The 25,822-nt window shown below is 44.2% G+C and overlaps 1 protein-coding gene across 1 annotated transcript; it reads left to right on the forward strand.

The window, feature by feature from the left end:
* The first annotated feature begins 822 nt into the window (after positions 1-822).
* On the forward strand, positions 823-22,285 carry LOC138799599 (ornithine decarboxylase-like). The gene is made up of 9 exons (XM_069981027.1): positions 823-885; positions 2,554-2,702; positions 2,958-3,131; positions 6,193-6,365; positions 7,049-7,183; positions 9,177-9,342; positions 19,698-19,845; positions 21,530-21,642; positions 22,035-22,285. The coding sequence occupies exons 1-9, from the start codon at positions 849-851 to the stop codon at positions 22,269-22,271; spliced, it is 1,332 nt and encodes a 443-aa protein (XP_069837128.1). The 5' UTR covers positions 823-848; the 3' UTR covers positions 22,272-22,285.
* Positions 22,286-25,822: the final 3,537 nt, after the last annotated feature.

Genomic DNA, 25,822 nt, shown 5'->3' on the forward strand with positions numbered 1-25,822 from the left:
TCGCTGTCATAGACTCTATTCTATGCACGGGTGGATTCCTTCATCCGTCCAAAGAATGATCAAGGGTGTGCACATACCCTTAGATTGGTTCTTTGACAGTAAGAATAAGAAATGGGTTCTGTTGGAGTGCTATATGGTTTATCCATACCTCCATCTTCTTACCTGGCTTCCCCCTTCTAGCAGACTAACAGGGATAGAATCATGAAGAGATGTCTCTTAGCTAATTGAAATAGGCCTCTCACCCCATCTTCCATAACTTGGCCTTTCCCCCAGGGGTGTGCGAGAAAAATTTTATGGGATGGCTAGCAGACAGAGACCCCAGAGTGTATCATATTATTGAGGTTTCTATGTTACCAACCTTAGAAACTCTACGCACACTATATTGTGTTTGTTTATGTTAGTTTGTAAATGGATATGTTATGTGTACATTTTTGTATGAAAAACCTTAACGTGTCACTGTCATTATAAAAAAAATTTAACATGTCATAGAGAGGTCAAAAGTTTTGATCGGGGACAAAGAGCTTGGGGAGGAGCACGCTTCTCCCACCTCGTTCTCCCAATCGGTACAGGTCTGAACACCCTGACCAATCCCAACTTGTCCCGACATGTCTCTATGACATGTCAAAAGTTTTCTATAAAGACAGTCACACTTTAAGAAATAGAGATTAAATAGAGTTCTTGAAGGTTTAGAAAAAATCATTGTACACATCATCTATGGAAGATTATTAATAATACCCAACATGATAACTCTGTTTTTAATAATCAGAAATGATGCAATATAGAATTATTTATAGCATTTTATAAATGTATTTTCCTTCAGATCTCCCCAAAGAGAACATTTCTGGAAGATGTCTCAAATACAGGACTTGTTATTGCAAGATACATGTAAGTAAATAATGTGTCTGATATCAGCCCAGTGAGTAAGTATTTCAGGAAAAGGTCAGATTTTGAGGACCAATCCGCTTTAACTTTACTGAAGCAATTTGAGGGAGGAAATCAGACTGCTTTTGTCTTGGACAGATTGATCATTCTCAGCTATTAAAGGGGTACTCCAGCAGGGGGCACTTTTGTGCGGCGGGTCCCGCATTACGGCGCTCTGGTGCTAGTTTCCCGGCCGCTTACGGGTGTCTGACGCGGGCCCGAGACGTGACGTCTCAGGTCCGCTCAGCCACTCAGTGAAGGAGGCGGGATCCTTTTCAAGTACGCTCAGATCCCGCCTCCTTCACTGAGCGGACCTGAGATGTCACATCTCGGGCCCGCGTCAGACACCCGGAAGCGGCCAGGAACCGGGCCCCGCCACTGGAACCGGGGAGGTGAGTGGACGTCTTTTTCCTCGGCCACCTCCTCCCCGGTCCCAGCACAAAAGTGCCCCCCTGCTGGAGTACCCCTTTAATGTCTGGATTATGGCTTAACAGGGAAAGAAATCACATGGAAGATGGCTGAGTTCTAATAGACTTTTGATTTCCTTTGCAATTGCAGGTTTGTGATGTTTAGCAACGTAACATACATGTAAAGCATGGCTGCCTGGGATTTAAAGGGAAATTCTGGTCAGGTAAAATACATGTTCAATCATAAGCCGTCCTGGAGGCTAGCAATTTGTTCCATACTTATTATTGTTATTATCCTTTTAATCTTCTTCCCCCAGTTTACATGAGCCATCTTAGAAGGAAGGTGAGACAGAGAGAAGAGCTCACACACAGTTTTCCGTGTCTTCACCACAAAGCAGCAGGCTCAGAACTGGGGGAAGAAGACTTAAACAATAATGACTAGTATGGAAGGAATTGTTTGTCTCAAGGAGGAGGGATGATTTAACACCCCTTTAAGGATGGGTGCTGCAGCTGTACATCACAGAACTGTAGTTAGTCCATGAAGTAAGTTCATGAGCATAACGTTAAGTACACATTGACATTAGATCACGCTGGTCACGGCGCTGTTTCAGCTTATTCAGTGATTGGCTGAGCGGGCTGTCAATGTTGAGACAAATCCGTCTCGGAAGTAGCGTCCTTTCACTGGGGGACCTGAAGTCGTAACAAGAGGACCCTGTTTAAGCCTTATAGATGAGTATGGACTGTTTATTATTTTCTATGCAACCCCAGCAAGATATAAAAAAATATTAATGCCCAAAGTACCCCTTTAAGAGGTTGGCCAATAAAGTATTACAAATGTAATATTAAAATAAAATATTGTGTGTAAACATAGCCTTAGCGTTCAATAACCCTTCCTAGTTTTTATCTTTAGCTTTATTGGTCAATATCTTAGACCATGCTTCATAGGTTATGTATGTATTTGTAACCCGATCCCTCCATTCCTTGACATTCCCAGTTGTCTAGAGATCCATCAGAACATAAAGGCATCTCAGATTATAAGTTTGTTACAGTATTATCAAAAAGTTTGGAGATCACTAGTCAACCGTATTGACTATGTAACTATGTAACTATGTAACTTTCCCAATGAATTTTGTAACTTTCCAATAAATTCTCTTTACCATAAGATCATAAATTAGAGCTTTTATAACACAGTTATAATATTTCTTTTTCACTTTGTATGAAACAGACAAAAAACACCTTCAAGTGGGGAAACAGCTTAAAGGAAAGGATAGCACTTGCAATGGAACAGACGATCTACTCAGTAATGTGACTATTGTGAAAGAGGGCATGTCTGTCGTGGAGTTCATACAGAACAAAACAGATAGCTTGGGACCGGTAAGTTACAGCCATGTTTATCCCAAGATATTTTTGTTAGTGTCTAACATAGTCGAAGGTTTCTGTTCAAAATGAGACAATAAGAGCACAGGTCTGTTTCAGTCTCTGATATTAGCGCATCAGTTGCTGTATTTTTATTGTGTTGGTTCAGATCACCATTTGGTTTTGAGCCAAAGACAATCAACTCGTACCACAAGAATATTGCAGAAAACTATTTCTTTGTATTCCTCTGTAATAACTATATTGTGACAACAGGATAACCAGGACGCCTTCTATGTTGCTGACCTCTATGATGTGGTGAACAAATACCACAATTTCTGTAAGGAATTGTCCCGGGTCAAGCCTTTCTATGCTGTGAAATGCAACAGCAGTAAATTGGTTCTTCAGACACTCGCAATTCTGGGTACTGGATTTGACTGTGCCAGCAAGGTAATCTGCTAACTGTATCAAAACCAGTTTCAAGATCACAACCAGGCTTGGGTTGTATGCATGAAAATCATATAAGAGATGTGTAGTTGACATGGGTCCATTGAGAACTCTGGTTATCATAATGGTCCCACCACTTTTCCGAGCTTCTACTCTGTTGCAAGCTTTAATAAGCAAGCTGGGCCCCAAGCCATGATAGGGATAGGATGGGAGGAGGTGTTATAACTCTCTGAAGAACAGCAGCTTGGGAAATAATTTCTGACACTTTTCACTGAAGAATAAGTTTGGAAACACAGACTGATATGTGAAGGGTACCATATGTCTCCTTGACCTAACATCTAACAGTGTCAGCAGTTTGGAACATGAATTGCAGCTGACAGATTCACCTTAAAGGAGAAGTCCGGCCAAAATAATTTTTTTATATGTTGTTACTTATGAAAAGTTATACAATTTTCTAATGTACATTAATTATGGGAAATGCTCATATACTGCTATTTCCCTTAATTTAGTGTATCAGGAAGTGTTAGAATTCTCTCAGATCCAGTGACGTCACGACGAAAGGTGTAATTCCTATGGAGTGTCCAGCAGGTGGCGCTCTTTATATAGAAGTCAATGAGTACCATTGATTTCTATATATAGTGCGCCCCTGCTGGACACTCCATAGGAATTACAGTGTATGTAATGTAATGTTATGCACTGTACTTTTGGGGACTTTATGAATACATTTATAGAATACTTTGGGGAGCAAGTGTCCTTGCTCCCCAAAGTATCCCATAAATGTATTCAATGAATAGATTTGCAGGGTACCGAGCAGGGAGGGAGAGAGGTGCAATCTACCTCCCCCCTCCCTGCTCGGTGCTGGGAACATATCCAAAGTACTACTCCCCCATTATCTGCAGATAATGGGCGAGTAGTACCTGTGCTATCTATCGCCGCCTGCGCCGCCGCTCACACAGGGGCTGCCTCTTGACTGCCGCTCACTACCACCCACCCGCCCACGCCGCTACTCACTATCCAGCCGGCCGCTACTTACTATCCAGCCGGCCGCTCACTCACTCCCACCCGCCCGCGCCGCTACTCACTATCTGGCCGGCCGCGCCGCTCCTCACTATCCCTGACTCCCGCCCGCACGCCCCATTCCTCACCGGGGGACACCAGGAAGTGCCGTGCTCCGGGTCGGGGTGGGGGCGGGCTGACGTGGCCGTCATGCATGAGCAGAGCGCGGCGGCCGGCCAGATAGTGTGAGGAGCGGTGAGGAACGGGGCGTGCGGGCGGGAGTCAGGGATAGTGAGGAGCGGCGCGGCCGGCCGGATATTGAGTAGCGGCGCGGGCGGGTGGGAGTGAGTGGCCGGCTGGATAGTAAGTAGCAGCCGGCTGGATAGTGAGTAGCGGCGCGGGCGGGTGGGTGTTAGTGAGCGGCAGTCAGAGGCAGCCCCTGTGTGAGCTGCGGCGCGGGCGGCGATAGATAGCACAGGTACTACTCCCCCATTATCTGCAGATAATGGGGGAGTAGTACTTTGGATATGTTCCCAGCACCGAGCAGGGAGGGGGGAGGTAGATTGCACCTCTCTTCCTTCCTGCTCGGTGCCCTGCAAATCTATTCATTGAATACATTTATGGGATACTTTGGGGAGCAAGGACACTTGCTCCCCAAAGTATTCTATAAATGTATTCATAAAGTCCCCAAAAGTACAGTGCATAACATTACATTACATACACTGTAATTCCTATGGAGTGTCCAGCAGGGGCGCACTATATATAGAAGTCAATGGTACTCATTGACTTCTATATAAAGAGCGGCATCCTGCTGGACACTCCATAGGAATTACACCTTTCGTCGTGACGTCACTGGATCTGAGAGAATTCTAACATTTCCTGATAAACTAAATTAAGGGAAATAGCAGTATATGAGCATTTCCCATAATTAATGTACATTAGAAAATTGTATAACTTTTCATAAGTAATAACATATAAAAAAATAATTTTGGCCGGACTTCTCCTTTAAGGCTACAAACCCACTTGCCGGATCTGCAGCGAGTCCCCTCGCTGCGTATTTGCAGTGAGAGTCGCTGTAGATCCCGGCCCTATACTTTCAATGGCAGACAAACACGCAGCAGGGATGTACATCTCTGCTGCGAGTTTGTCCGCAGCCCGCCCCGTTAACCCCCTGGCCGCCGAAGCTGATACTTTACCTGATCCCGGCTCCGGCTTGCTTCGGCGGTTCCCGGTGTCCTCAGCAAGACGGAGCAGGGACCAGGTGAAGTATATGCTCCAGCCAGCCGCCCGCCCGCAGCCCCTTTAACACCTCCTGCAGCCCTGGCCGCCCGATTGCTCCCCTGCAGCCCCGATCGGCAGGGGCGTGATTGGGGCTGCGGGGGATCGATCGGTGCTGCGGGGGGGGGGGGGGGGAGTTATAGCGATCAGTGCTGCGGGGGGGGGGGGGGGGGTTGGGGTGCGGTGGCGATCGGGGCTGCGGGGGGGCGATCGGGCGGCCGGGCTGTGGGAGGTGTTAGAGGGCTGCAGCTCCGGCAGCCGGGGGTTAACGGGGCGGGCTGCGGACCAACTCGCAGCAGGAATGTACATCCCATTGAAAGTATAGGGCTGGGATCTGCAGCGAGTCTCGCTGCAAATACGCAGTGAGGGGTCTCGCTGCAAATCCGGCAGGTGGGTTTGTAGCCTAACAGTACACTTGATGAAGGGGTAGTTCTTGGGTCTAAAAAGCTGTTATAAAGGGAGTGAGTCATGTTTATGGGGCATGTACTAAAGTGCAACTGCTGCATTCGCAGAAAACCATGCAACCTTGGTTGCAGTTGAATGCCCTGTCCACCCAGCCCTTCTGGGGAGAAAGCTATTGGGCAGCATTGGTACAGACTCAGAGGTGGGGGAGGAAAGTAAAAAAATTTTTAGATCGCATTCACTTTAAAAGATCATTTTAGAAAACAGTTGTAAAATACCCAGGTCCATAAAAAACATTGGGCTCTCCAAACTTTCGTGCCCTCACAATGCTCTATCTTCAGCTATGGGTGATATTATATGTGCAGTTGCTAACTTTGCTTGTCTACAGGTAGAGATAGACCTGGTATTGAGTCTAGGAGTGCCAGCCGATGATATAGTCTATGCTAACACTTGTAAGCAGCCATCTCACATTCGCCACGCAGCCAAGAATGGGGTATTGAAAATGACCTTTGACTGTGAAAGTGAACTGCTAAAAGTGGCAGAGAATCACCCAGCAGCCGAGTAAGTGGACACAAGATGTCATATTAATCAACTTCTTTTCCTTATGCTACAGTTACCAATACAGGGAGGAATTAGCTTCAGCTGTAGTTGTACGAGAGTAATATAATATCCCAAACTTCTCACTTTTTATGTCTAAAAAAAGTTTAAAGTCTGGTGGAGCTGAGATAAATGTTGTGTGGTTTAATTTTGAAGAGTCATATGGACAATAATGGACAAAACTGTTTCTAGTCTATTTATAAGATGAACATAACTGGATCTATCAACTTGAATGGGACCCTTTTAAAAGGGGTTATCCAGCGCTACAAAAACATGGCCACTTTTCCCCCTACTGTTGTCTCCAGTTCAGGCGCGGTTTGCAATTAAGCTCCATTTACTTCAATGGAACTGAGTTTCAAAACCCCACCCGAACTGGAGACAACAGTAGGGGGAAAGTGACTATGTTTTTGTAGCGCTAGATAACCCCTTTAAAGTGGTTATTCAGCGCTACAAAAACATGGCCAATTTTCCCCATCTACTGTCTCCAGATTGGGTGTGGTTTCAAACTCCGTTCCATTAAAGTAAATGGAGCTTAATTGCAAACCACACCTGAACTGGAGACAAGAGGGGGAAAAGTGGCCATGTTTTTGTAGCGCTGGGTAACCCCTTTAAGACTTTTCCTTCTTATTTTATTATCATACTTGCAGGATGATCCTCCGAATTGTCACCAATGACACTGACTCAGTAAGTGTCCTCAGTAAGAAATTTGGTGCCTGTTTACCAAAGTGTGAAGGTCTCTTAAAGCTGGCAAACATTCTAAATTTACAAGTAGTTGGAGTCAGGTAAATACTTTTTTTTTTAAATCAAATTCCAGAATAAATGTTTGATATACTCATGTTTTCTCAGCGAATATCCATAAAATATATGCACAAAGTGTTGTAGTCACTGAATAAGAAACCTTATAAACAGACTACCACTAATCACTAGAATAAGAAGAGTTTAACTAAATCTGACCTATGGGTCTGGGACCCCACCTTACCACAACTATCCCCTCTCCTTTCTTTCTTTTCCCTTCCCTCTTACTATCCCTTCCTCCTTCCCTCCTTTCCTCCCCAACTATTACATATCTCTTTATGTTTTGATATGAAATACCATCCGAAAATGTCTATTATGCTCTCTCAGGTATATGGCCTCCGCACTAACACATCAAAAAGTCTACAATATTCTAAATGTTTTTGATATACCTTCTTTTGGTCCTGTTATGGCACCTGAATCATATTCAGACCTTTTAAAGACCAGCTTGGCTTGTATGTTATTGTTTATTCATCCATACCTTGTTTATATTACTTTGTATTTTATAAATACAATCAAAAACAACCTCTGTACCCCCGCCACCCAGCCAATCAGCATATTCATAACAGAGCAAGCGAGGCCTGATACGGAAATCATGGCGGTGCAAAGGTTGGACCCCCGCAATTTCCTACTTTTCCTATGAAATCCTTTTTTTTTTTTTGCAATTAATTATTAATAAAATGGGCCTTTTGTCACGCTTATAACGGGTTTAGTTTTTCACCTATGGGGCTGTATGGGGTGTCATTTTTTGCGCCATGATCTCTAGATTTTATTAATACCATTTTTGTGTAGATCGGACGTTTTGATTACCTTATATTAATTTTTCTTATTTAGCAATCCTGGCACTTTTTTCCCTCTTTTCGTTTACGCCGTTCACGATGACGATTGCTATATTTTAATAGATCAGACAATTACGCACCCTACGGTATATCATATGTTTATTTATTTTTATATGTTTTATTTATATAATAGGAAAGGGGGGTGATTTTAACTTTTATTGGGGGAGGGGCTTTGGGGTATTTATAAAGACATTTTTACCTTTTTTGTTTTACACACTGGGGGACTTTTATCTGCAATCATTAGATTGCATACACTGTACAATGCTATGCCATAGGCATAGCATTGATTAGTGTTATAGACGCTCTGCTGATTGAGCCTGCCTGTGGCAGACTTAATCAGCAGAGAGCTGATCGGACCACACGGAGGAGGGTAAGAGACCTACAGTGGTGCATTAAAACGATTGGGACTCCTGCATCGGTAAGTGACAGGGGTTAATGACAGGCTGCAGCGCTGCAGTCTGTCATCAATGGTGAGGGCCCGGCTGCTCACTGCAGCCGACCCCCACCTGCTATGAAGCGTGCTCTGCTCAGGAGCGTGCTTCATAGCACAGGACGTCCCTGTATGCCCAGGGTTGTCTGGGCACAGGTGGCCAGGGCGTACAGGTACGTCCTAGGTTGTCTAAGGTTAAGCAATTGTTCATGGCCTATTCTCATGACTGCAAACAAGCACTGATCACAGAGTTGAGCGTGTAATAGGACTCTTAGGCTTAATCTGTCTCTCTATATCTGCTGATATGCTTGAAAATAACAGTTAGAAGTGAGCAAAGCAAAAACCGATCTGCACTCTTATCCCTCAGGCTGCCTGCTATGTGCAGAAGGCAGATACCACCAAGGCACCTCCTTGAAAACATGGATACAGCCAACCTCCCACTGCACAGAGCATTCAGCTTGAGAGATATGAGCACAGATCAGTTTTGCTTTGCTTATCTTAAATAACGATATTAGACCATTAGAACATTGCACTTTGCTAGCTGTGTTGCACCTTTTTGCTGTTTCTGAAGACTCGTATGGAATAAACCAACACTACTTTTCTATACGTCTGCTGGAGTGCTGTGGGTTATTTGTCATCTATATCTGTTGATCTCCATAATAGCTTGGTTAGCTTTGCCTTCTACGTAACTTAATTATTCAACCTCTGCTGCAGCTTTCACATTGGTTCAAAATCCAAAAGGCCAGAAACTTTCTCCTGGGCCATTGCTGATGCCAGATATGTATTTGACCTTGGAAGGAAATTTGGTCATGCAATGAGGCTCTTAGATATCGGAGGAGGTTTTCCTGGAGACGACAACTTTCAGCCAGCATTTAGTGAGGTAATCTTACCAAGTAGACCTGATACGGTGCCTTCCAGCGCTGGGGTCCTGGGTTAAAATCCCACCAAGGGCAACATCTGCAAAGGGTTTGTATATTCTCTCTGTGTTTGCGTGGGTTTCCTCCGGGTACTCCGGTTTCCTCCCACACCCAAAACATACAGATAGGTGAATTTAGATTGTGAGCCCTAATGGGGACAGAGAGCAATAATTGGCAAAAACTATGTGAAGTGCTGTGGAATCTGTGTGCTATATAAATAAAGGCATTATTATTATATCTACTATGCATATTTCAAAAATGTTTGTCTGAACTTGTGTATGGTACATCCATCATATGACAGCCCCTTCAGTACATGTGATTGGCATAAGAGCAGTATGAATGAATTAAAGTCCTAAGTAAAGGGTTATATCACTGCAGAGGGGAAGCTAAGCATTTATGTGGAGGCATGGTAAGAGGAACATGCGGGTGGCTATATACGTGAACAGAGGGTTAAAGGAATACCCCCAGTGCACCAAACCACCTACTTTGCATCTCAGTAAGACTTTTACAGAAAAGTGGTGCAGCCTCAGATTCTCCAGATTTGAGTGCTTCTCAATAAATTCAGTGTGAGATATAGAGGCAAGGTTTATATATATATATATATATATATATATATATATATATATACACACACTACCATTCAAAAGTTTGGGGTCACCCAAACAATTTTGTGTTTTCCATGAAAAGTCACACTTATTCACCACCATACGTTGTGAAATGAATAGAAAATAGAGTCAAGTCATTGACAAGGTTAGAAATAATGTTTTGTATTTGAAATAACATTGTTTTTACATCAAACTTTGCTTTTGTCAAAGAATCCTCCTTTTGCACCAATTACTGCATTGCACACCTTTGGCATTCTAGCTATTAATCTGTTGAGGTAAGCTGGAGAAATTGCAGTCAAGCTGCTCCCACAACAGCTCAAGGGGGTTCAGATCTGGTGACTGCGCTGGCCACTCCATTACCGATAGAATACCAGCTGCCTGCTTCTGCTGTAAATAGTTCTTGCACAATTTGGAGGTGTGTTTAGGGTCATTGTCCTGTTGTAGGATGAAATTGGCTCCAATCAAGCGCTGTCCACTGGGTATGGCATGGCGTTGCAAAATTGAGTGATAGCCTTCCTTATTCAGAATCCATTTTACCCTGTACAAATCTCCCACCTTACCAGCACCAAAGCAACCCCAGACCATCACATTACCTCCACCATGCTTAACAGATGGCGTCAGGCATTCTTCCAGCATCTTTTCATTTGTTCTGCGTCTCACAAATGTTCTTCTTTGTGATCCAAACACCTCAAACTTGGATTCATCCGTCCACAACACTTTTTCCAGTCTTCCTCTGTCCAATGTCTGTGTTCTTTTGCCTATCTTAATCTTTTTCTTTTATTGGCCAGTCTCAGATATGGCTTTTCTTTCTGAAGCCCAAAATCCTGCAGCCGCCTCTTTACTGTAGATGTTGACACTGGTGTTTTGCGGGTACTATTTAATGAAGATGCCAGTTGGGGACCTGTGAGGCGTCTGTTTCTCAAACTAGAGACTCTAATGTGCTTACCTTCTTGCTTAGTTGTGCAACGCGGCCTCCCACTTCTTTTTCTACTCTGGTTAGAGCCTGTTTGGGCTGTCCTCTGAAGGGAGTAGTACACACCGTTGTAGGAAATCTTCAATTTCTTAGCAATTTCTCGCATGGAATAGCCTTAATTTCTAAGAACAGGAATAGACTGTCGAGTTTCAGATGAAAGTTTCTTTTTTTCTGGCCATTTTGAGCGTTTAACTGACCCCACAAATGTGATGCTCCTGAAACACAATCTGCTCAAAGGAAGGTCAGTTTTGTAGCTTCTGTAACGAGCTAGGCTGTTTTCAGATGTGTGAACATGATTGCACAAGGGTTTTCTAATCATCAATTAGCCTTCTGAGCCAATGAGCAAACACATTGTACCATTAGAACACTGGAGTGATCGTTGCTGGAAATGGGCCTCTATACACCTATGTAGATATTGCACCAAAAACCAGATATTTGCAGCTAGAATAGTCATTTACCACATTAGCAATGTATAGAGTGTATTTGTTTAAAGTTAGGACTAGTTTAAAGTTATCTTTATTGAAAAGTACAGTGCTTTTCCTTAAAAAATACGGATATTTCAATGTGACCCCAAACTTTTGAACGGTAGTGTATATATATATATATATATATATATACACCCCTATACTAATGCAATTTGGCACCTCTGGTCTTTTTCCAAGATTAAACTTTGGCATTTTATTTATGTCCGCTAAGTCATGCACTGCTTTAAACAAACAATGAAGCCCCTGTAATCACACTAATATCTAATGTTGATGTCAGGAACTTACCTGACCTGACCTCGGCTGGAGCGCAGCGCTGTCTTCCCGGCCAGGGCCGCATGATGTCACGGATACTCAACGGCAGGGGCTGGCTGGCTGGCTGGCAAATTTTGGCCTGGGGGGCAAGCACACAGCACTGGCCCATAAGTAACCGGCTAGCGGCCCATCCTTCAAGGACCATTCTGGCCCTTACCTATTATTACCCTCCCCACATCAGTGCAGGGAAGGTAGATGTCATAATCCCCCCCTCCCCCAAGCAATCCCCCTGTGGGTATAGGCAATCCCCCACCCATGGTTTATTCCTCCTTTTAGAATACCCCCCTCATGTGTCCACCCTGATTAGTAAAAATAATAATAAAACAACAAACACACATACTTAGGGTGCCTTCACACGTACCAGATCCACAGCGGATTTCATGCAGTGAATTTGCAGCGAAATCCACTGCTGTGAGTATGTGAGATGACCCCTCCACCGCAGCCTGCCGGCCGGAGCATACGTTACCTGCTCGGCGTCGCTGCTGCATGTAAGGCTTCCGGCTCCGGTCCTGCTCAGCCAATCAGTGCTGCCATGCACTGATTGGCTGCCTACGAACGATGAGAGCCAGGAGCCTAACTTGCAGCCGCGGCGCTGAGCAGGTAATGTATGCTCGGGCCGGGGCTGCAGGCGGTGGGAGGTTAACTCACATACTCGCAGCGGGATGAATGCCACTGGATCCACAGCGAATGTGCTGCCGATCCAGTACGTTTGAAATCGCCCTCATATGTACTCTTGCATATATGTCTCCTCTTTGTACTCCTGTATATATGTATCTTCTATGTACTCCTGTGAATGCCTCCTCCTGTATATATGTATCCTCTATGTCCTACTGTATATATGTCTCCCCCTGTATATATTAAAGTGTCACTGTCATTTAAATTTTTTTTATTTTTTTTTCCAGAAATCAATAGTCCAGGCGATTTTGAAAAACTTTGTAATTGGGTTTATTAGGCAAATATGCCATTATCTGCATTGAAAACTAAGGGGGACATTTATTAAATCCGGCGTTTTTTACACCGGACTCATAAATGTCCCCGCATCTCCGGCGCTACGGGGATTTATGTAGAGACGGACTGCCTCTACATAAATCCCGTGCGCTCTGGTGCGCACCGCCGAAAACCTACGCCAGCTGAGGACTGGAGTAGGTTTTCGGCGTATCTTTTTGCGGAACGGATGATGAATCGCGCGGACTCTGAGTCCGCGCCCTCTGTTCCGCCCCCTGTTCCGCGGAAAGTGCCGATTTGCGAATATTTTATTCGCAAATCGGCCATTTGCGAATAAAATATTGCGCAAATCGGCAAATTTCCACCGAAAAACCCCGGAGCGACAGATGATACAGGTCCCCCTTAGACTTTTCCCAGGTCCCCCCCCCCTCTTCTCTCTCATTCACTGCTCATTATCAGGAAATCTCTACTCTTTTACATCAGTTGGATACTGTCTGTTCTATGGAGAGGGGAGATTAGTCATCAACAGCTGACAGCGCTATTCAGAGGTCATAGAGGTTAGTGCTCACTTCAGAGGAGATAGAAACATAGAAACATAGAAGTTTGTCGACAGAAAAAGACCACTGGGTCCATCTAGTCTGCCCTTTTAGTATCCCGGTGATGTAGCTGTAAATTAAGTCTTTGTTGTCCTGTTTTGGTTCCTCATCTCCCTCCACCCCTTCCCTCTTCACAGAGAACTATGAAGACAGGGGCAAGAGCTTCAAACTGCTTTTTCATGATAAAAATGCATTTGTGGGCTAATAAACCCAATTACAAAGTTTCTTAAAATCACCTGTACTATCGATTTCTGTAAAAAAAATTTTACGACAGTGACACTTTAATGCTCTATGTACTCCTGTGTATGCCTCCTTCTGTATATATGTATCCTTTATGTCATACTGAATATATGTCTCCCCCTATTTACAGTGGTACCTTGGTTTAAGAGTGTTTTGGTTTAAGAGCTCACAGTTTTTCAAAATTGTGACTCGGTTTAAGAGCATTGCTTTGGTTTAAGAGCTCCCTGTACTGGGTTGGAGCGCGAGTGGAGGAGAGGCACGGTCTGCATAACGGGGTCTACAGCACTGTACTCTGACCCAGGAAGTCTCCCTCACCTTTCAAATTATAGCAGATCCACTTCAGGCTGGGGCTTACATCAGGGGACAGGACTGTGGAGGTAATCTCTCTATAGCTGTAACCCCTCTCTCCCTGGACTGAGAGTGCCGCTATACTGTGCCCACATCTGTCCTGCTCATTCCTTCATGCTCCCTGCAGTCTCTGTCAGCCCTTGTGTTTCCCATCCTCTCCTTTACTGTACAGTAACTTATAATATCACGTATTATGCTGTTTATAAATGTTTGTTTTATCTGTTTTACATGTTATTCAGAATAATAAATCATTATTTTTGGGGTGGGGAACCAATTGTCTACATCTCTATGATTTCTAATGGGAAAATTTGCTTTGGTTTAAGAGTGGATTTGGATTACAAGCACGGTCCCGGAACGAATTATGCTCATAATCCAAAGCACCACTGTATATTAATCCTCTATGTACTCCTGTGTATATGTCTCTTCCTGTATATATGTATCCTCTATGTATGCTTGTATAGGCCTCCTCCTGTGTATATATGTACCCTCTATGTACTCCTGTGTATGCTTCCTCCTATATATATATGTGTCCTCTATGTACTCCTGTGTATGCTTCCTCCTATATATATGTATCCTCTATGTACTCCTGTGTATGCTTCCTCCTATATATATATGTATCCTCTATGTACTCCTGTGTATGCTTCCTCCTATATATATATGTACCCTCTATGTACTCCTGTGTATGCTTCCTCCTATATATATATATGTATCCTCTATGTACTCCTGTGTATGCTTCCTCCTATATATATATGTATCCTCTATGTACTCCTGTGTATGCTTCCTCCTATATATATGTATCCTCTATGTACTCCTGTGTATGCTTCCTCCTATATATATGTACCCTCTATGTACTCCTGTGTATGCTTCCTCCTATATATATATGTTTCCTCTATGTATGCTTGTATAGGCCTCCTCCTGTGTATATATGTACCCTCTATGTACTCCTGTGTATGCTTCCTCCTATATATATATGTTTCCTCTATGTATGCTTGTATAGGCCTCCTCCTGTGTATATATGTACCCTCTATGTACTCCTGTGTATGCTTCCTCCTATATATATGTGTCCTCTATGTACTCCTGTGTATGCTTCCTCCTATATATATGTATCCTCTATGTACTCCTGTGTATGCTTCCTCCTATATATATATGTATCCTCTATGTACTCCTGTGTATGCTTCCTCCTATATATATGTGTCCTCTATGTACTCCTGTGTATGCTTCCTCCTATATATATGTATCCTCTATGTACTCCTGTGTATGCTTCCTCCTATATATACTATATATATGTATCCTCTATGTATTCCTGTATATGCTTCCTCATATATATATATATATATATATATATATATATATATATATATGTACCCTCTATGTACTCCTGTGTATGCTTCCTCCTATATATATGTATCCTCTGTGTACTCCTGTGTCGGCCTCCCCCTGTGTATATATGTATACTCTATGTACTGTACAGTAATTACCTGGCTCCCTGCAGAACACCTTCTTCTGGGGTAGTGTCTAAATCCCATACCTCAAAGGGACCTTGCTGGGGGCGGCCACACAGCTCCCAGGCAAGCCCCGCCCCGGCCAGATTTCATTGGCTGCTCCACTTCGAGCTTCCTAGCAGCCAAAATCAGACCCTGCCGGACCCCCGACCCTAATCAGACCCTGCCGGACCCCGACCCTAATCCAAACGTTTAGTACTAGGGTTAGGGTCCAAGGGTGATTAACACCAACCCTGAGGGTTAGGGTTAGGGTTGTTGTGTGGGAAGGGGATAGATAAGTCATGTTTATAGTAACCCTAAACCGACACCCAACCCTAACCCTAAAACTAAATGTTCGGATTAGGGTCGGGGGTCCGGCAGGGTCTGATTTTGGCTGCTAGCAAGCCCGGAGTGAAGCAGCCAATGAAATCCGTCCGGGGCAGGGCTTGCCTGGGAGCTGTGTACCCGCCCCCAGCAAGGTCCCTTTACGGTATGGGATTTAGTCACTACCCTTCTTCTGGTCTTTAGGCTCTATCCAGACAGCAGGAGAGAGCTGGGTGGAGAGAGTGGCCTCTAGTGGCCGGAGGACAAAGCAGCACTGTATGCTTTTAGCTATGAGCCTCATAGGCTTAGGTTAAAAGCATAGGGGTAGACGCAGGGTGCCGGGCTTTACGTTGCGGGGGGCGGGGCTTGGCATTGCGGTGGCAGGGCTTCAGCACAGAGCACAGACCGGCCCCTGTGCACTCAAGAGACAAGAGGACTGGAGCTGTAGGAAGCTGCAGAGTGGCCATGGGACATTCACCTAGCTGTCTGTGGCGACTGCCCTATGTTCTGGGGGAAGACTGGCTTGGGGGGCAGATGCGCCGTGGGCTCCAGTGACGCGGGACTGCTCAGCTGGGCGGTATTGTGCTCAGCTGAGCACTGAGCACCCAGCCTGCAGCTTCTCAGCTGTCTTGGGTCAGGGCTCAGTAGTCCGGACCAATTGCTTTCTGGTCCGGGCTCCTGGTCCTGTATTTAAAGAGCCAGCGGTCATGTCCTGATCGCTAACTATTAAGTTTCATGCCCTGATCCCAGCTCCCCCTGTCTATTCCTGCGATCCCCATACCTAACTCCTCTGCTCGATTTCCCTGTTACCTTACCTCCCGCCTGACCTTTGACTATCCGTTTGATCTCCGACTTTGAACTGCGTTGCCTGTTTGGTTCTGACTTGGCTCCCCTTTATTGTGTTTGTTTGTCTGTCTTGTTCTGTGTGCACGTATCTAGTACAGGGAACGTCTTCATGGTTGTCTGCGGCTGCCTAAGGCCGTTTGAGGCAAGTAGGCAGGGACAGTGGGTGGGTTCAGTATCAGGGCCCACTGTCTCGTCTTGTCCTCACCTCCCTGTCCTGACAGATGAATTATCTTTGCTGGGTTCTGAAATGCGTAGGATCTCCAAAAAGGATTGTCTCTTAAAGGGGTACTCCAGCAAAAAAATTGCTTTCAGATCAACTGGTGGAAGAAACTTATACAGATTTGTAAATTACTCCTGTGTAAAAAAATCTCAAGTCTTCCAGTACTTATCAGCTGCTGTATGTCCTGCAGGAAGGGGTGTACTACATTTTGACATGTTGCTCTCTGCTGCCACCTCTGTCTATGTCAGGAACTGTCCAAAGAAGGAGAGATTTTCTATGATGATTCGCTATTGCTTTGGACAGTTCCTGTCAGGGATAGAGGTGGCAGCAGAGAGCACTGTGTCAGACTGGAAAGAACACTCACTTTCTTCAGGGCATAAAGCAGCTGATAAGTACTAGAATTCTTTAGATTTTTAAATAGAAGTAAATTACAAATCTGTATAACTTTCTGAAACCAGTTGATTTAAATAGATTTTTTCCCGCTGGAGGACCCATTTAAAAGCCTGTTCTTAAAATGGTCAAACTGTTCAAACTATTGATCCCATGACTGTATGTAATATACATCAAAACATCACCTTACCTTGAATATACAGTATCTTACTAACATTTTCATATTACAGTATTCTGTAACCCCCACTAATTTATTGAAATATTGCCCTAGTCTTTTGACTGCTCATCATTCCTATTCTTTTCTACTGAGGAAGTAAAGGCCAACTGTTTTGGACTATGTAGCGGTTCCACTTAATTTCTAATCACCTTGTGTAACAGAATATTGGATAAGCCATAAGCCAGGCCTACCTTAATCCTTTGAGAACCAGGCCCTAAATGACCCAGTGGACTGCGCAAATTTTGTTCTTTGCGCTTTCGTTTTTTCCTCCTCCCCTTCTAAGAGCTCTAGCACTTTAAGTTTTCTATCTACAGGGCCATGTAAGTGCTTGTTTTTTACATGTACATGTTTTTTACATTTGTGATGGCGTCTTTCATTTTACCATAACATGTATGATGGAATTGTAAAATTATTATTTATGAAGATATAAATTGGTGAAATCGTAAAAAAAGAATGCAATATGGTAACGTTTGGGGGGTTCCTGTGTCTACGTAATGCACTATATGGTAAAAGCGACATGATACTATTACTCTATAGGTCAGTCCGAACACAACCATATGCAGGTTTACACAGATTCTCTAATGTTATTTTTTTTTTTTTTAATGAAACCCTTTTTTTTGGCAATTAATTATTAATAAAATGGGACTATTGTGACGCTTATAACGCTTTTAATTTTACACCTACGGGGCTGTATGGGGTGTCATTTTTTCCGCCATGATCTCTAGTTTTTATTAATACCATATTTGTGAAGATCGGACGTTTTGATCACTTTTTATTGATTTATTTTTTATATATATATATATATATATATATAATGTAACATAAAATCGGTAATCTGCGCACTTTTTCCCCTCTTTTCGTGTACGCCATTTGCCATGACGATTGGTTTTTTTAATAGATCGGACAATTACGCACACTACGGTATTTAATATGTTTATTTATTTATTTTTTTATATGTTTTATTCATATAATGGGAAAGGGGGGTGATTTCAACTTTTATTGGGGGAGGGGCTTTGGGGTAGTGTGTTGGTGTTTTTAACTTTTTTTTTTTTTTTTACACATTTGAAGTCCCTTTGGGGGACTTTTACATACAATACTTTGATTTATTCACTGATCATTGCTATGCCATAGGCATAGCATTGATCAGTGTTATCGGCGCTCTGCCGTGTTATCGGCGCGATCGCTGCAGCGTGTCATTAACTGTGAGGTGCCGGCTGCTGATTGCAGCCGGCCCCCACCTGCTATGAAGTGTGCTCCACTCCGGAGCGCGCTTCATAGGTCAGGATGTACCGGTACGTCCTTAATCGCCTGGGCACAGACGTCCAGGACGTACCGGTACATCCTAAGTCGTCCAGGGGTTAAACACATGGTTAAAGGGGTATTCCATTTAAAAATAACTTTTCATATATTGCTGCTCATGGTGAGACTAACAATTCCTTCCATACATGTTATTTTCTGTTTAGTCTCCTTCCCAGTACTGAGCTGCTGCTTTCTGCTGTAAATTTAAAAAATCTGCATGTGAGCTTTTTTCTACGCCACCCCTCCTTCCAAGACAGCTGATGTAAACAAGTACCTGGTAACTTTGTAGCTTCTTTGTAATGCTGGGAGGGTTAATTTCGGGTCAAGTTGCTAATTAATGCTGCGTTTACATGGAGCGATAATTCGCCCGATTGTACGATTAACGATTTAGAAGTAACATGTTTTTTTTTTTAATAACGATCATCGTTTAGACGAAACGATATATCGTATGGAAAAATCGTTTTGCGATCGCTTAAGCATATCTCGCACATAGGTTAAATCGGTGAACGACTGTTTACACGAAAGAATCTGCGAATTTTTTGCGAATGACGAACGACGATTTAAGAACATGTTGTAAGATCAAAACGAACGATTTCTCGCTCGTCGTTTGATTGTTCACTGCGTTTACACGTACAATTATCGTTCAAATTTGATCGTTATCGAGCAAATTCAAACGATAATCGTTCCTTGTAAACACAGCATTACTCACCGTGATTACTCCTCCCAGCATTAGAAAGTTGCAGATAGGGACTTGTTTACATCAGCCGTTTTGGAAGGGAGAGGGAGGAGCGGCCGGGACACAGAGAGAAAAGCTCATACAGTTTTTTTGTGTCTTCAGCAGAAAGCAGCAACTAAGAACTGGGAGAAGGAGACTGAATACATAATAACAAGTATGGAATGAATTGTCTCACCATATGAAAGGTTATGTTTGAGCAAAATACCCCTATAAAAACAATTACTGATAACAGGGTCTACAGTATTAATTTATTTATTTATCTGTCTATCTATCTTGCACCTGTAATCTTCTCTCATTTTAGTTTACTGCTGTCATAAATAAAGCTTTGGATCAGTATTTTCCCAACAAGGAAGAAGTGGAAATTATCGCAGAGCCTGGGAGATATTTTGTAGCTTCTGCTTTTACAGCTGCTCTCAATATCATTGGCAAAAAGGAAGATTATTTCACAGGTCAGTATATTCATAAGTCCTTATGGGGTCTATGGAGAATATACTGGGAATAATCAACAATCCTTTTTGGATAGGCGTTATTTAGAGGAAAAAATACAGCCTTATTTTGACAATTAAACCCGTAAATAACTATCGTGCTCTTTATTTACTGCTGTAATTCTCAAAATATGGACATATTTTAGCCTCTAAATGATGGCCATCCTAAAATACAGCCGAAGAAAAACGTTGTGTGAACATGGACTAAAGGAAACCTTCCACCCACTGTTAGGATAGGGACAGGGAGACACAAGGACAGGTAACCCCTAAAGCTGGCACCCGCCCCACTGTCCCTACCTACTTGCCTCAGATGCTGTAATTAGCAAACGGACAACTGGAAAGCAGTCCCTGAGCTCACTGAAGTGAAACACAGAACGAAACAAGACAAAACACAGGTCAGGTGTCCAAGTCAAAAACCAGCCGAGCAGTGAAGTACAAAGTCGTATCTAAGGGGTTAGTCAAAGGTCGGAAGCTGAAGTCAAGTAACCAGGTAACAAATGCAGGAAAACAATGCTGGGTCAAGAAACACCAGAGGCACTGGTGTTAGACACTATCACTGGCAAGGAACACAAGACAATGCCAGGTACTTATGGAACCTGGAGTCCCGGCCCCAGAAGCGATTGGTGCCGAGACTCCAGTTCCGGCCCAGTTGCTGACAGCTGACTGGTGTGTCAGCTGTCAGACACTAATCACAGTATAACATATACCTAATGACGATTGAGTTGGGGTGGGGAATCCCAGGCCGTGGCCACATATAATCAAGCGCCACAGTGCCATACTAGCAGGTTGGGAACATATTCATTCTCCAGCGCTGAGGGAGGAGCCGCGCGAGCCTCCCATAGAGTGTTATTATGACAGGGAGGCTGGCAGCATTCTTCGCCGCGGAATTCCGCCACTTTTTCTATGTGTGAACGTAGCCTAATATGCCCCCATGCAGTGCTGAAGGTGCAGTGGAGCTGTGCATGAGAAGATGCTGCAGACTGGGCACTGAGGAAAAGGGGGCAACTGTATTAAACTACAAAACAGTCCACCCTCATGCTCTTTGAAGTGTTTGGGCATCCCCACCGCTCATTTACCACAGAACACACAGGGCCTGTTCCTAGATGACTGGAGAAGGGATGGCATGCAAAGTATATTGCAGTGCTTCTCAATTCCAGTCCTCAGGCCTCACCAACAGGTCATGTTTTGAGGCTATCCTATACAAAGAACAGCTGTGATAATACCTGATGCACTGAGTATAATTATATCGGACCGCACCAATCACCTTTACTTTCCGGGTTACTGAGTCACCGACCCCGGATAGCTCCTGATCAGCTGTCATTGGCTGGCCAAAATTGATCAGCCAATGGCAGTGATCGTCGCCGTGAGGGGGGCCTAAATGTACGCCCGCTGTCCTTAAGGTGTTAAGAATCAACAATAATGCAGATCTAATTATCTCCAAAGTTGACCAGAAAGATTTTCACTTTCCTATTGGACTCCAATTGCCCCATGGCCCAGTCATTCGAGGTTAAAATGACAGTTCCTACCAGGGCCTAACATATTAATATATACCAAAATATAAGGAAGGTGTCATCTACTACAGTGAAGCATATGTATCTATGTGGTTCCAAGAAATCAATTCTGACCAATTCATTTTTTTTTCTTACAGACATAGATGGGAAAGAGCAGCGAAAACTCTCTTATTATCTGAATGATGGAGCATTCGGAACATTTAGGCTTGATGAATTACGTGGAAAAGGTGTTAAACTAAAGCCACTGAAGGTAAAAGAGAAATATATCTAGAATCAACACCTGGGGGGGGGGGGGATTTGTAAAAGGGTGTAAATATACACCTGGTGTAAACTGCCCACAGCAGCCAATCACAGCTCAACTTTTAGCTCTGGTAGAATAAAAGAGGAGCTGTGATTGGTTGCTGTGAGCAGTTTACACCAGGTGTATATTTACACCCTTTCATAAATCTCCCGCCTTGGCTTCTAGTAAAAGTGACTAAAAGGGTTTGTCAGGGCACAAGGGGGTTGTCCTGGTCTTTACTGTTGTGCAGACAGGAGATGGCCGTTCAGCATAGAGAATCTCCAGACATGCCCTTTGATTTATAGCAGCTGTATATAAATAATTAAACACAGAATACAGTATATTCTTGTATCTCCTAATAGGACTACCAACATGCACAGAAGCATTTTCCTAGCATACTCTGGGGACCCTGCTGCACAGACCATGACATTATTACTGAAGAGGTCAGCCTCCCAGAACTGGAGATAGGTGATTGGATAATATTCTCAAACATGGGCGCCTACAGCTTATCAGTGACATCAACATTTAATGGATTTCATCATCCAGCTGTGTATTACCCACTGAGGAAAGACAAGATCACGATAACACAGAAAATGTGAAGCTTCAGCACAGGATCCATATTAAACAATCATTGTAACTTTCACTGTCCAAACTTAGGGTGCCTTCACACACACCGGATCCGCAGCGGATTTCATGCTGCGGATCCAGTGACAATGCATCCCTATGAGAATAGTCATTCCGCTGTAAGTCCCGGCCCCATTAACCCCCAACGTCCAGAATGATTCTTTACCTTATCGGTGGTGGGGGTTAATAGGGCAAGGACTTACATACTCGCAGCACAATGACAATCCCATTGCGAGTATGTATTCTCATAGGGATGCATTGACACTGGGTCCGCAGCGGATTTCGCTGCGAATCCGCAGCATGAACTCCGCTGCGGATCCGGTGTGTGCGAAGGCACCTTTAATAAAAGAGCTAAAAAATTAAATGTTCCCAACCCTTGCTGATCTTACTCACCAAGTCCCACTGAGTATTTTGAGCTGTCTCTTGTCTTTCTAGCTGCCGCTGTCCCTGAGTTACAGGTTTTTCTAAAAGCCTGTCTAAATCCAAGATGGCGCCGGCCAGGAAACTATATTTCCCATCATGCAATCCTTCTCCCTGAGCTTTATTTCCTACCCACTGCTGTCATTACTACCTTGCACAGTAAACACAGGACTATGTTTACTGTGCAACTGAAGCTGCAACTGAAAAAGAGCAGCCCTGACAGAGCAGACCAATCTCTGACAATAGTAATTAGTGGAATCATTATATAATATAGTATTATATACCTTCAAAGCCTTCAAGCACCTCCTGGCATTACTCGTGCAACACCTTCTGGCATTACTCCTGCAACGCCTTCTGGCATTACTCCTGCAACATCTTCTGGCATTACTCCTGCAACACCTCCTGGCAATACTCCAGCAAAACCTCCTGGCATTACTGCTGCAACACCCCTGGCAATACTCCCGCAGCACCTCCTGACAATACTTCAGCAACCCCTCCTGGCAATACTCATACAATATCTCCTGGCAATACTCCAGCAACACCTCCTGGCATAACTGCTACAACACTGCCTGGCAATACTCCTGGAGCACCTCCTGGCATTACTCATGCAACACCTGTCATTATAATTATTATTTTTTTCTTTTACAGTTTACACAAAGTGGGCTTGTAATTAGTATTGACCAAGCCCACTATAATAAACATTGGTAGTGATTGCTGCTTAACATGCACTCAACCACTTTGTCTATTAAGTGCCAGGAAGGAGGAGCAGACAGAGGTTGTAATGGATGATGGTGTACCGGATCACAGCTGCAGCACTATGCAGTGGGAGGGGGAAGTGGGGGGGAGACCCACCACAGCATGAGTGACAGAAGGGAGTCGGCAGCTGAGGGGGGAGCTGTCCCCTGTGAGTTACAATGGTGGCAGGCTGTGGCGGTGTTCTGCAGGATAGTAGGGGCATTGTCTTTTCCGGGTTCAGGGGGCTGCGTGCTGGGGTGACCAGGGGCTTCAAGTGTGCTGCCAGGAGGGTAATGGGAGATATGATGGGAAACACGGCCCACTGAAGGTGATGTCAGTGGGTCACGTGTCCTCCTTCACTTCAGTGGTCAGGGTTATAATTGCTAACCCATCCCATTGAAGAGAGGGGAGGACACTTGATCCACGTCTCAGAAGGTAGTGGCCAGGAAGAAGCAGCAAGTGGACTCCAATTAGCTAATGTTTTGCATCCAGAGGGGGTGAGTAGGGAGAAATAGCCCCAAAACGTCTCAGAACAGGTAATTACTTTCTTTGAGCAATATATGGAGCTATGGGTGGGCTACTTAACTATGCAAAAAAGATTATAGGAGGATTACCCCTTTAAGGCCCGATTACCGGCCGTTCAGGCCAATAATCAATTTGTTTAATAGTGTATGTGGAAAGGCAACAATCAACCAACATGCACAACTGATTGTGGTCTTTCAACATGCTGAAAGATCCCGATCATGCCAGCGGAGGTCTTCTGCTTATTGTTCTGTGTAATAGGAGCCTCGAGAGCAGACCGTTGCTGACTACAATGGGCCACCTGAACAATCTAAGGATTGTTCGGGCAGCCCCCCCCACTTGCTCTCTGTGTGTATAATGGGGCCTCACACTCAGCTATTCACACTGCTGCTATAATGTGTCTGCACTTACACTCAGCTATACACACTGTTGTATAGAAAAGTTTCTGTCACTGTCCTCCTGCACAGCTCTGTGATTCTCCCTTCCTAACTTATAATATGATACATTCAGCTGTTTCTGAATGTTTGTTTTATTTGTCTTACATGTTATTCAGAATAAAAGTTCATTATTGGGGAGGGGGGGAGGTTGGAACCAATTGTCTGCATTTCAATTATTTCTTATGGGAAAATTTGCTTTGGTTTAAGAGTGGATTTGGATTACAAGCATGGTTCTGGAACGAATTATGCTCGTAATCCAAGGCACCACTGTATAATAAAAATTATGCTATATGTTACATGGCCTATTTGCTTTTGTGTTCTGTCAGCTCTGGTATATACGGCCTAACAACAGATGGTAAGAATCAGGAAACATTTATCCTGTCTATCTAGTTCCGGCTCATTATGGTGATGTATCGTCGTTACCAGCTTTGCTTTCCTATGCGGAAGCTTATAGTAATAAAGTATACTGGATGGTTTCTTTTAATAACAGGAGTTAATTAGGGACATTTACCACCATACACCTATACAGCAGCATAGTGTAGGGGGTGCCAGGGGGGCCAATGACCCCAGCACAGAAATATTAGGGGGTGCACAATCTGATATTTTGTGTTCTGAAGAAGGTAAATCACACTGTGCATTTGACAGATTTGGGTGCCTCGCGCCCTACCAAGCGAATATGAAATGACTCCTAGTGCTTCCATGCATCTGGTGTAATTGTGTATGGAAACACTAGGGTTCCCGCTCTGTATCTTCATTCACTGGACAGGCCAAAGATTCTAACCAGTTGCCTATGCGGTCAGTAGCGGTCTTCGGCACAAAGCACCCCAAGCGATCGCTTGGGGCCCCCAACATCAGGGGGGCCCCACACTCCGCTCTTGTGCTCAAGACCGCTGGACAGGGCTGCTGCCCCGCTCGCTTCTGCGATCTGAACTGTAACTATGAGCACTCGTAATGAGCGCTCATAGTTACATGCAGCAGCAGAACTGACAGGGCGGGAGCCATTGGCTCCCTTCCTGTCAGTCACTCTTGTGGCCGCAGGAAGGGTTTTCCCTGCGGTCACAAGTGGCAGCTTTGTCCTTGTGGTGCTGTCGCTCCAGTGACATCACTGGAGCATCGGCGCCAGGACAAGGGGAGTGCGGCCTCTTGTGATCGCAGGGAAAACCCTTCCTGCGGCCACAAGATTGAAGAGAAGAGGAGACGCCCAGACCCAGGTGAGTATAAGTGTTTGTTTTATTGTGTTATATGCTATATGGGAAGGGGAGCACACAGAGGTCTGTTTAACTGGGGGAGCGCACAGCGGGGGAATATATAAACGGGGGGAGCACACGGGGCTCTATATAAATGGGGGGAGCACACACGGTGGCTATATACCAGGGGGAGCACACAGGGGTGCTATATATAACTGGGGGAGC

Source organism: Dendropsophus ebraccatus, chromosome 8, assembly GCF_027789765.1.
Source record: "Dendropsophus ebraccatus isolate aDenEbr1 chromosome 8, aDenEbr1.pat, whole genome shotgun sequence".
Classification (NCBI taxonomy): Eukaryota; Metazoa; Chordata; class Amphibia; order Anura; family Hylidae; genus Dendropsophus; species Dendropsophus ebraccatus.

What these genes read in the sequence shown, in the direction of transcription:
- LOC138799599 (XM_069981027.1), top strand. Translation starts at nt 849, where the DNA reads ATGTCTCAAATACAGGACTTGTTATTGCAAGATACAT. An exon ending in TTCAGCCAGCATTTAGTGAG is followed by an intron (nt 9,343 to 19,697) that starts GTAATCTTACCA and finishes CTCTCATTTTAG; the next exon opens with TTTACTGCTGTCATAAATAA. An exon ending in AAAGGAAGATTATTTCACAG is followed by an intron (nt 19,846 to 21,529) that starts GTCAGTATATTC and finishes TTTTTCTTACAG; the next exon opens with ACATAGATGGGAAAGAGCAG.